Genomic DNA, 12,986 nt, shown 5'->3' with positions numbered 1-12,986 from the left:
TGCTTCCCAAATAAAACACACGCCTTTTCAAACAGTGAGTGTTCCCTGTTTGAATGGGAGAGGGCAGATGATGAAGAGACAATCCAGTATGGGAAAGGCATATGTGCAAAGTAAGGGAGGACACAAGATGTAAATCAACATGAGGCACTGACGACAAAAGACAGGCCCCCTGTGAGCTGGAGGGAAACGCACAGTGTCTGTACTGCAGGGAGCTGCCATGCACAACACGCTCCAGTGTCACCCTTCTCCTTCCTCCCAAAGAAAGGGGTGTGGTATCGTAGTGATGTTACATTCATGCACAGCAAAGCAGGGGCACCGGGAGAATCATAGCCACATGGATCCCCAAATGCTTTTTTGGAGATAAGGCAAATTGACTAAGAAAATATGAGGACATATATGGGCTATCAGCTCTAGAACTGCACCTCTAGCAGGTATTTAATAAATATTTGGTGAATAGATGAATGTATATGGGTCGCCTCATGGCAATATTACATAAGTGAGATATACACACACACACACATACACACACACACACATACACACACACACACACATATACATATATATAGTACTAAGAGCATTTCCTAAGTCACAAAATTCTTTCAAAGGTCATAGCAAAGTCTGTTGGTTTGCCCCAACATCTCTTTCTTTCATAATAGACAATGATTTTCAGCTGAGTACATGGCCATCTGATGCAGTTCTAGATAATATACAGGCAATCGTGTCCTTAGTGGAAGTGTCCCTAAAGGGGGTGGGGGGTGGTAATACACTTCTTCTACCTTCCTCCTTCCTACTACCTGGAATTTGGATGTGATGGTTGGGGCTCAAGCAGACATTTTGGACAACGAGATGGAAGCCACCTACCAAGAATGGCAGCACAAAAGGAGACAAAGACTGGCTCCTACCGTCATCAAGTACAGGCATACCTCATTTTATTGCACTTTTCAGATATTGATGTTTTTGCAGACTGAAGGTTTGTGGCAACCCTGAGTCAAGCAAGTCTATTAGTGCCACTTTTCCAACAGCATTTGCCCACTTCATGTCTCTGTATCACATTTAGGCAATACTCACAATATTTTAAACTTTGCCATTATTATTGTATTTGTAATGGTGATCTGTGATCTTTGATGTTACTACTGCAAAAAGATTCTGACTCGCTGAAGGTTCAGATAATGGTTAAGCATTTTTTAGCAGTAAAGAATTTTAAATTATGTGCATTGCTTTTAAGACATTATGCTACTGCACGCTTAATAGACTCTAGTATAATGTAAATATAATTTTCATATGCACTGGGAAACCAAAAAACTCATGTGACTTGCTTTATTGTGATATTCACTGTATTGCAGTGGTCTGGAACCAAACCTGCAAAGCCTCCGAAATATGCCTGTATCATGCTAGTCCCGGACAGCCTATCTCTGGACTTGTCGTACAGAAATAAATGTCTTATCTGGGAAATAAATAAACTTCTATTTTATTCAAAACCATTAAATTTTAGTAAAATAAGCCTGTATTTACTACAAGCTACCACTTTACAGTTATTGGTTTTCTCTGTAATGCAGCCAAATCTAACCCAAAAAGATACACATGTATCATATCACCTCTCCAACCAAAACCTTATAAAAAGTTTGTTATCATGCTCATTTTATAGACAGGGAACTGAGCCCAGAGTAGATTAAATGGCTCAAAGATACACAGAACCCAAGGCTTCTGCCTCTGAGCTGAACTCAGTGCTTTGTTTCCTACACTATAGCTGCATTCTGGTGCAACTGATCTGCACTGTGTACCAACCAATGAAGTATATATACCAAGCAGAGACACATAAGGTTTGGTTTTGAAGGAGTTAAATAAAAAATTTGGATTAGGTGCATGAGGGAGCAAGAAAGCCAGGAAAGAGTTTAGGAAGGGGGCTAAAGGAGAAAGAAAAGGTAGCCTGTGTTACACTCAGGATGACTTCAGAAAGTACACCGCAAGAAACCCACAACTGCCCCAGACAGACTGCCAGGAACATCCCTTTAAGGAGGAAGTTGGCAAATGACAGGACTACAACCAGCTATACCACCTCCTAGGGAAAAAAATCCTACCCAACCCGTAGGCTTCCACCCTAATTAAAGAACATATATATTTAAGCTTTTCATATTTCTTTCTTTTTTTTTTAAGTCAGTTGTAATAATAATACATCTATAAAACTATAACTGGGAAGTCTTCTGGCTGTCATAATTATATAGTTATTCAACATTTGAAACCAAAAGCAATATATCCTTGGTAAAAATCAGGGCTGGCAAAACAAATTTATCTTAAAATATATGTTATATCCTTTTAATTTGAGCATCTTTTAAGAATAATTGGAGTAAGTGGTTATCTTTGCCCAATTCATTTTAAATATGTGTTCTCTCTTTTCAACAAAGCTTAAATTTTTTTTTGATTACAAGTATATTCTCACGATATATCAGAAAATAAAGAATCCAAAAGGTACCTGAAAACTTTATTTGATTTTTACCTTAATCGGAACTAACAATAATGATTTTTCCATAATTTATAATATGAAATGCAGTTCATATACCTAAGTAAAAAGATGTGAAATTTTATTTTATTTTACTGTCATCTAGAATCTCATCTGTACACATTTTCAGTCTTCAATATGAATGAAGGGGGTTCCTTCTGAAATTCCTCCAAAGGGGGGAAGCACAATGGTAGAAGTAAAGGACCCGACTGAGATGGGAACATCTCCCACCACCACGACAAAGGCCCCTGTAATGTCATAAAAGGGGGGAACACCTCTCTGCCTTTCCCTCTGGGCAGTAAGTACCACACCACTGAAGTGTGCTCCATACTCATCCAAAGAGATACAACAAGTGCGTTTTAAAAGTCATATCCTTATACTAAATATGAGCAACTCTGGAATCTGGTTTGTTGGCTTTCTTGTGCGTGTGGGGTTTTTTATATAAATGTGTTGGTCTTTATCATTTATCAACACAATACTTGGTCAATGTAAAAAATATTAACAACACATAAAACAAACAAACAAAAAAGCAGAAATCCTACTACCCAGATTCAACCATAATTAACCTTTTGGACTTCTTTTTATGCATACATGATATATGCTGTCTGGTAACTGGATGTTTCACTCAAATACAGATCTTAAAGATCTTACCTATCTATAAATACATGTAATGGGTAAAAACTGATAAAAATCACCCTTTTTAAAATAGCGTGATATTATCACACACAGATACATTGTAACACATTCAAGAAATAAACTACTGGTGATTTCTAATCTCTTGTTATTATAAACTGCATAGCAACAACCATTTTTTGTTATATAGTTGTCCAGTGATTTCCCTTAGGGTAAATTCCCCAGTGTGGTATTGCTCTGTCAAGGGGCGGGACTCTGCTGAATGCTGATACAGATGCCAAACTGCCCTCCAAAGGTGAGTACAGTTACACTCTCCCCAAAAAGGCATCCAAGCCCTCCTTAAGATCTTATTTTCATCTTTGCTGATTTGACAAGTAAAGAACGGCACCATCTGGCTGTCTTAGAAGAATTCTCAGCTCTCAGGTGAGGTTAAGACTGGACACCCTTTCATACACATTTCAGCCATTTGGAGTTTTCTTGATGAGTGGCCTCTGAATATTCTTTGCCCATTTCTGTATTTGGGTGTTTATCTCTTTCCAAATAATTTGCAGAAGTTCTTTATATATATTAGGAACATTAACACTTTTCACATATATTGTACATATCTTCAGTTTAACTTTGAACCTTGTTTATAGAGATTCAGTATACAGAAGTTTATGGTTTTTATATATTCAAAGGTATCCACCTTTTCCATTATGGTTTTTATCTTTGCTATTATGCTTAGAAAGTCCTTCATACCGAGATTGAAAAAGTATTTCATTTCTTCCCCGCCCCCACCTCCCCTGTATTCCATCACTTTCATTGCTTTATTTCCTACCTCTAGAATTTATCTTGGTACAAGAAATTATGGAAAGGTTCAGATTTTTACTAACCTGTTGTCTCAACACCATTTATTAAATAATCCTTCTCATCCCAGTGGTTTCAAATGGTTCCTTTATCTTATACCAAATGTCCATATACACTTGAGTCTAATTCTGGACTCACTAAATCTGTTCCACTAATTTGTTTGCTTATTCTTATGCCAGTAACACACTGTTTCAATTGCTATACTTTAATAATTTGTTCTAATATATTTGGTGATACTCTCCCCTCAAAGATTTTCTTTTTCAAGAGTTTCCTCACATATTTATTCCTTTGGATAAAGTTTAGAATGATCTTGTCAAGTTTCCCCAATCCAAGTCCTACCCTCAACTCCATTGCACTGAATTCACATCTTAATTTCAAACCAGTTGAGTCTTCTTTCCATCTGAGAACGATGTAGCTCGTCTATTCCCACTTTCACGCTCTCCCCAAACTTAACAGCTAATGTGGGAAAAAGAGCCATAACCTTTTACCCTAGAGACGTTCACATTCTTGAGCTATTTACAAAGCACATCTTTTAACTGCAAGACTTTTCTTTGTGCTGTAAAAATGTCTAGCAACTGCGAAATAATACTAATGCCATTATACTCAGAATGTTTCCAGAGCTCCAAATACCCATCTCTACTCTCTGGAGGGTGCACAGCGTATAGCCTTGAAAGATTTCTCTTTCACAGAGGCTGGCCTTCCGGCCTCCAGGTCCAGTGCTAGAGAAATGAGGCCTCCCGCTGCTGAGCGTCCCCTGGAGGACAATTAGGAATGATGCTAACCAGACCTGCCTTCACACATCGTAAATGGCCATGAAGTCACATCGCTGCAGCCTGCTCAGTGCCGTCTGGAGTTCATGAATCATTCTCTACAGGACACAGGTCATGGCTTCCAAACCACAGCCCCACATCCTGGGCAGTGGTCCAACAAGGAATGGAGGATGTGACAGTATTGCCAAGCACGTGCTAAGAGATGGGCATATACCCCCAGGACAAAAAGCATCCGTCTCAGAGCTACGAAGGGACCACCATGCTCCCCGCTGGCCAGGAAGCCAGAAGTGCGGTCTGTGCTCACAGAACCCAGGCCACTGCTCTCCCTGGAACACTGGGTCCTCCGCTTCAGGACCACGCTTTAGATTTCCACTTGCAGGTGGCCAAAGAAACCTTAACTGCTAAATATTTGCTGAGCTCATCCACAGTTAGCAAAACGGTGGCCTGCAAACCAGATTTGGCCCACAGATATGTTTTCTTTGGCCTGAACGACGTTGGATCAATTTTTTTTTGGAACCAACGTTGAACAATTTTAAGATTTCCTGTATTTTCTCTTAAAAACTTAAAAAGTCTGGGCCACACCGTGCCTGCATTCCTGTGTAGCAACATTCAGTGAGGGCTGAGTGGGTCATCACACCAGCAACAGTGTGCGCGATTATTTATGGGATCAGATAATGCCCATCACATGCCCCAAATAATATACCACCCCTGCTGGCAGCCGCCTTACTCCCAGCAGTTTCTGACTGAGGTCTAATTTAGAGGGTGCACAGGTCTCTCAGCTAACAAAACATCTCAGGTCTCTTATTCCCATATCAAATTCGTTTTTAAAGAAGAAGAAAGATATATGTAGCTGAGGGAAAATACACAAAAATCTAGAAGCTTAAAAGCCTGTGCTTTATAGTTTGTATTTCTGGTGTTCTCAGGAATCTGATGTGACAGAATGAAGCTGAGCAAAGTTTAGACAGAATATTCAATTTATCACTCAAAGTTCTTTAGGAAGAGTCAGATTGTACCCTTCTTGGTGGATTCAAAAGATATATTCTATTTTTAAAAGAAATAGTACAAATGACCAGTTATAAAATAAATAACATGGGAATGTAATGTACAGCCTGGTGGCTATAGTGGCTAATAATACCATATTGAACATTTGAATGTTTCCATAGCTCCAAATACCCGTCTCTACTATGTGGAGGGTACACAAAGATTTCTCCTTGGGATCTTACACGGATTTGAAAGTTGCTAAGAAAATATATCTTAAATTAAAAGTTCTCATCACACACAAAAAAATTTTATAATTATGTATGGTGACAAATGTTAAATAGAATGTTATTATGGTGATCATTTTGCAATATATTTAGATTATATATATATATATGCAACGCACCTACACACACACACACAAGAACAAATTATAAGTTTACTGCTGTTAATTGGTCTTGTTTATGGAAAAAAAACTCATCATACAATGTTGATACTGTTTCTTTCTTCTCCCTTGGATCTTGAGACTAGCAGGCTACCATCCCCTGAATTAATGCCCACAGTCAAGAACCATAGCTTTGATGGTTTTCTCCCCCTTTTTTTTATTCTAAGTACTTTGCCAACATAAGCTTAGCTTTCACCTCAAGATTTATTCTAGTATATTCACATATCCTCCCTTCCCATCCTGGAACTGAAGAGAGTAAGCAAAATACACTGATATACTTGGTCCAAATCTTATTAAGGTAAATAATAAACATTAACTGCTTGGCAAAATCATTTGTTGTATAAAATAGATGCATTAAAATAATCAACACGGGGACAACCCAACCATAAAAAGACACTTTTGAAACTACTTGAACAAATAAAACTGAATACGCACTAGATACTAGGTGATAGTGAGGAATTACTGTGGATTTTATTTGACAATGGTTGTGTGTGTGTGTGTGTGTGTGTGTGTGCACACGCACATGCACATGGGTATGATATCTGTTAATGATACTTTGAAAAAGAAATAAAGTTCATGGGTTTGCTATCACATGGAACTTGCAAATCTTAAAATTGTAGTCTTTCACAGTTTTAAGAGACTTTAGACAACACCTAGTCCAGGCATGGGAAGAAGATTCCAATTTATAGGCCAATTCCAATTTTTTTTAAATTGAAGTATAGTTGATTTACAATGTGTTAGTTTCAGGTGTACAGCAAAGTGATTTAGTTATATATAGATACATAGATACTTAGTTATGTATAGATATATAGATATATTTTTTCTTTTTCAGATTCTTTTCCATTTTTACAAGATATTGAATATAGTTCCCTGTGCTATACAGTAGATCCTTATTTTTTTTATATAATAAACAATATATATTAGTGTGTATATGTTAATCCCAAACTCCTAATTTATCCCTCCCCCACCCCCAGGCCAATTCCAATTTAACAGTACTGTCTTGAGAAGAAATTTTGGTCTTTAAGACTGAAAGAAAAATTTTAAAAGTCATTAACCATGAGCAATGCGGGCCGAGAGCACAAGACAGGAGAGTGGGGCCACATGTGTCACTATCAGTTACCTTTAGAACCTCCAGTCTAGTGGTTTTCAGGGAGCTTATTACTTGTTCAGTCAACTCATTACTTCTTTATACAGCTCTATTAAGTTATTTCTTATATTTTGAGCTGAACTTTTATTTTCTGTAGTGTACAACCACGTGACAGCATGATAAAAATAGTTCCATTTTAATTTGACAGCATATGAACTATTTGGGACAGTCCTCCTGTCCTTCCCAAGTCTGAAACATCACTGGCTTCTTCAACCACTCTTCCCATGGCATGGTTCCCCCCCTGTCTTCACCACGCGCCACAGAAAGGCACCAGTTTATCTTTGTCCCTGTTTCAGCGTAGTGCAAACAGTCTGCTGATATCACGCTGTCATCGCATAACCCCCAGAAAGCCTTTATGGAGTTCAAACTCTGGTTTTCAGAATTCCTGCATTCATTTGGAATTCAGATGCTCCACCTCCACCTCAGTTTAGTTAGTCTGACAAGGCTTCTAAATCTTTCCAGTTATCAGCCTCATCTGAGTCAACTTCAATAGATTTCTCACTGCTGTATCACTGGCATCGAGCACAGGGTCTGAACTCAGTTAAGTGTTGAATGAACAAGACACTGCACAGAAAAGTAACGGTTACCACTTGAATTCCCTAGAAATCTCTAAGACCAAAAATTGGTGTGGCCAAGATTGCAGACTCTTCACCAAAGCCCCTGTTCTCCACCTCTTTAGGGACACAGCTGCACTGCACTAATTTCTCAACTTCCCCTGAGTTAAGTGTGGCATGTGACTGAGTTCTGGTGAATGGGACATGGGTGGACACGATCAGGCCGCTTCCAAGCCAGCCCATAAAAATCCTCCCATGCTTTGTCTCCGTGCTCTTTCTTGCCCTCTGGCTGGACTGGTGACAAACCCTTGAGGGACCTGAGAAGCTGCGTGTTGATACCTGGGACTGTACGTGGAAGAGAGCCACCCCTCTAATCTGCTCAGAGGACTAAACTTCTCTTGTGTTTGAGTCATTGTACTCTTAGGAGTCTATGTGTTACAGCAGTTAACCTCTTGACAAACTCAGTCACGCAGTCAGGTCAGAAGTCAAGCTAAGCCCTCTGAATCTTTACCAGCCAGCAACTGTCTGTCACCTTCCTAAGGAGAAGTAAAGGCCGTTCAGAGGAAAGGACAGTCTTTCTTGGTATGTATGCTTGAACACAAGTCTTGTGTGTTCACGATCCTCAGGAAGAGACTGTACCTTGCCTTGGGCTTGCCTGGGCGTGGGCCCAGCCACAAAACAGGCCAGACAAATGTGGTGATGTCAGAACACCGGACAGTCAGCTGGCCTGCCTCACCTCCTCTCAGAAGCACAGGCCTCGCAGGCCCTGGACCAGTGCCCAACTGCCTTCTCAAGGAGTCCGGCCCTGGCCTCATCTGTGCTTACCTTGCAAAAATGGCACAACACATTGCTCCCTTGTTTTCAGTGCCAGCTGGGGAGGAGCTGCCAAAAGCTTTTTCCAAAAGCCGCACTTACATCAACGTGCACTGCCACAGAGCTCGGCAGCACCAAAGGACTCGCCTTCTGAGTAAAGCGTTCAGCCGACGTGACAGAGATACAGCCTCAGACAATCCCACTCCCCGTGGCGAAGCTCTCCGCACCCGCGGATGCGTCTGAGTCTTTCTGTCTTGTTTCTACCGCACGCTAGAGGCTTCAAAGAGAACTGCTCTCCCTGGTGGATTGGAGTGTTTAGGTAATTGGGTTACATTAAGAGAATTAGTACCATGTACTGGACATAATTGCCTGTTCAGTTTAGGTCTAGGAAACCATTAAAAGGGTAAATTATTGACTAACTCTTTTCACCTTTCTTCATCGCAGGTCTGTTTATTTCAGGAACTGCCAGATCCAGTGGTTCTTAGTCTTTGAGGGGAGGGGGGTCATAGACCCTTTAAAGAGTTTGATGAAATGCCTCTTTGACTCTTTCAAAAAAATAATAATGTTCACAAGTCCACACACATATTACATGTGATTTCAGTGTGCACACAGGATGCCAAGTTCACCCATTGATCCCAGGTTCATGGACCCTCTAGAACAGAGGACAACAAACTTTCCCTCCAGAGAGCCAGAGAGTAAATATTTTTGGCTTTTTGGGCCACCATACTGTCTACATCACAACTACTACTGTCTACATACTCAACTCTACTGCTGGGGGCAAAAGCAGCCCTGGCCGTCTTCCAATAAAACTTTATTTGTAGACATGGAAATTTGAATATCATAGAGTTTTCCTGTGTCACAAAATATCACTCTTTTTTTCAGCCATGTGAAAAATAAAAACCATTCTTAGCCAGTAGCCCGTACCAAAACAGGTGTCAGATCACAATTTGTCAACCCCCGCTACAGGGCACAGGCTCTAGATGTACAAATTTGATATCTTTATTTTCATTAATTTATCACGGAAACGTCCCCTTTCTCATTATGAATGCAGGCAGCACACCTCAGTAGTGTCAGCAGAAGTCACAGGTGTGTCCACAGCACTCTAGAGTGGTAGCAGGTAAAGTGAAATACTGATCAGGCTCATCACTGTGTTTAAATTACGGTCATTATTAGATCTCCTACCATACCTTGCTATTTAAATGCACTGATAAACACATATATTATTAAATCACCGATCTGATTTTTAATATTTTGATAACTGTATTTCAGTATCATTGATATCCATTCGAACTCTATATGTTTTATTTCATGGATTTAAAAATCTGAGAAGCAGTCAAGGATCTATCAGACACCAGAGAGGCCCATGGCACAGGAAAGGCTAAGAGGGCCTGAGCATCTCCTACCAGAGCATTCACATCCTCTGTTTTGTGGATGAGCATCCGTATTTCCTCTGGATCACCGCTGAAGATTGCTTGGACCAGTGGTGGCTGTAAACACAGGAAAATTTGAATTAGAAGTATAATTAGATAATTGGATTGCATTCAGATGCAGATGGATAGCCAATTTGTTCCCCAAAAGTTTATTCAACAATTATCAACTGGCAGACAAAGATGAATACGGCTCAGGTCCACCCCCACTAGAGGTCTAGTGGGGGAGGTATTTGCATAAAGAAATAACTATAATACGATTTGAAAGCCATGACAAGACAGTCACATCTAACCTGGGGGCTAGGAATATAACATGAAAATCACCTCTAGTTTAAGATGTCCTTGAAAAGCCCTTCAATTACCCACCAAGGAAATGACCAAATCTGTGGTTTTGTACAGGGTCCCCTCTCATTCCCCCACCTCTCATTAGACAAGGTTCCCTGGTACCTTTAAACAACTCTGTTCCTAGGGGATGTCAATGGCCACGTTTCTGGTCTCCTGAGCATTTTTTGTCAATGTTTGGAAAAACTTTGTAATCATTCCCAAATGCTTCCCATAGCTTTAGCCGACAAGCACTGAGCGTTTTAGACATGATTACATCCCATCCATTCAAAGTAAGCAGTATAATGGCAGGGTGGGGAGGAGGAAGCGAGGGCATCACTGAGCACTTATTACTGAACTCATCTCCATTAAACAAGACCCAGCGCATAGCAGGAGGATTTACAAGGTGTGATGGCAACCACAGCTGAAAGAGAAACCAGCTCTGCTTGGGTGGTAGGAAGGGTGAGAAGAGTGTACCCAGAAAAGCTTCGTGGAAGGCACCTTGATGAACGCGTGTGAGTCTGCAGACAGAGAAGGGAGGGCATTTAGGCAGAGGGATCAGAGTGTGCAGAAGTGTGGACACGCAGAGAACCTGACATATTAGAAATGCTGCCATCAACCTGGTGACCAGAGTGCAGGGTAAAAGAGGAAAAGGGCTGGGCTCTGGGGCTCGTGCTGAGCTTGCCCCCATGGTAAGGGATCCTGTTCAAAGCCACCTCCACCACTTGCCAGCTACGTGCTGAGCCCATTTCCCATGTGTAATCTGGGGGTGAACATGACCTTTGCTGCTTAACCCCATAGGATTGTTATCAGGAACAAATGAGATAATATACGGAAAAATCCTCCATAACTATACAACCCCCCCCCACACACACAAACAAATGTGTTCACTGAGAAATGTTTATGATACCAATATGGAATATTTGACAATTTTTTTCAAACTTTAAAAACCCTGGCAATAATACACACACGCACAAACTTACTTTCAACTTTTTGAAACACTTTCATCCTAGTAGGAAATTAGATGATAGTCGTTTCCCAAACTTGTCTGACCATACAAATCACCCTAAGAATCATGTTTAACATGCCTGTGGAAACAATATTCCCGGATCTCCTCCCTGGAGATTCTAGGGCAGGGGTCTGAGAACCTAGGTTTTTAAACGCCCACTTAATTCTTGGGAAGTGGTAAACACCCGCCCAAGATGAAATTATTAGCGTCACCTGCCTCACTCTCTCCCTGTGCTGTCTGCAAGGGACTCCAAGCCCTGACTTTCCCTATAAACTTTCACTTCTCTTTTTTACTTTCTTGTTGCCTTACTGACAGGCTTTGATGATATTTCTTGTTATTTGGGGGGACCAATATAAGTACTGTCAGTAGGATATAGTAAGATTCCTGGAGGAAACAACATGTAAAGAACGTTCAATTGCAAATAAATATTTCCATATGCCAGGAATTTGTCTATGATTTTCTCCCAGCCATAGAAGTTTCCAGCAAGTGGACAGCTGTATCACTTTTTTGCCCCCAATACCCTGTTAATCCCACTCTCCTGCCAAGGTGTATGATTCAAAGATAGTTTCTCAAATTGCCAACAATTAAGTAGCAGGAAAGAAGTCCTGAATGGAATGCCAGTTTGCCTAGTTCAGTGCAGCTGGAGCTCTGCTCCAAGACAAGTTTCTTCCACATGCTTGCTGACTACCTACTGCCTACGTCTCTGGGTTATCTGCCCCGTGGTGAAGACCACATTTCATACAACACAGTCACACAAAGTCAAGATTTCAACAAAAATATTGAATCTTGTCTATCAGTTTCAAAATTCTGTCTGCTGTGCTGGTGGCAAAATACTTTTCTGCCTTTTTGAACCTTAAGAGAAAGCAAACAACAAACCCCAAGAACCAGAGGATGACAAGCAGAGGCAGGGTCTGACAAGATTTCAGTGTTCAATCAGCAGCAATCAATCAACAGTTGAGAAGTTAAGATTCTGAGACACAAACCCATCCCAGTTTAACGCACCAATAGTCACTTTAAGGAAACCCAGCTAGGTAAGCAAAGCCTCTCTTCACTCATGAGTGTGAGGAATGCGTACAGATACTCTGTTGCATTCAGTCCTCATACTCCTCGAGAAAGACAAGGGTTCCAAGCTATGGCTGGAATGTTCCCCCAGGAGAGCCGTCCTGGCAAAGCCAGTCCTTCAGCAGGGGGTGGTGCCTGGAATTCCCGAACACCTCCAGGCCCAGCCCAGGTCCAGTCCCTGAGACTGTTCGAAGGGTATGATCAATGCACAGAATTCCCAGCAGAGAATGGTAGGCACACTTCCTGAAGAGCTCCAGACCTTGCTCTGCTAAAAGCTGCTTTGGAGAGTATGGTCAATGCACAGAATTGCTAGCATCCCCCGGGAAGTTGCTGAGCCACCGTTGTAACTCTTCCAAAGCTGCAGTCACATATATATGCAAATATACCCACACGTACACGCCTACGTTTGCACATGTACACACACATCTGCATCTACACGCGTGCACGTATACACAGAGGTGCATGCTGATTCACACCCAAA

General features: G+C 41.0%; 1 protein-coding gene across 5 annotated transcripts in view; it reads right to left on the bottom strand.

The window, feature by feature from the left end:
* The window catches only part of ANKRD44 (ankyrin repeat domain 44), a 284,102-nt gene that overhangs the window by 164,657 nt on the left and 106,459 nt on the right, over positions 1 to 12,986 (bottom strand). For all 5 annotated transcript variants that reach the window (XM_032480127.1, XM_032480128.1, XM_032480129.1 and 2 more), the window contains exon 2: positions 10,090 to 10,173. In XM_032480127.1, coding sequence (XP_032336018.1) covers positions 10,090 to 10,173 — 84 coding nt within the window. The remainder of the gene's footprint in view (positions 1 to 10,089; positions 10,174 to 12,986) is intronic.

The sequence above is a fragment of the Camelus ferus genome, chromosome 5 (assembly GCF_009834535.1).
Source record: "Camelus ferus isolate YT-003-E chromosome 5, BCGSAC_Cfer_1.0, whole genome shotgun sequence".
Taxonomy (NCBI): domain Eukaryota; kingdom Metazoa; phylum Chordata; class Mammalia; order Artiodactyla; family Camelidae; genus Camelus; species Camelus ferus.
The sequence above is the reverse complement of the archived record's forward strand: the minus strand, read 5'-3'. Positions and strand labels throughout refer to the sequence as shown.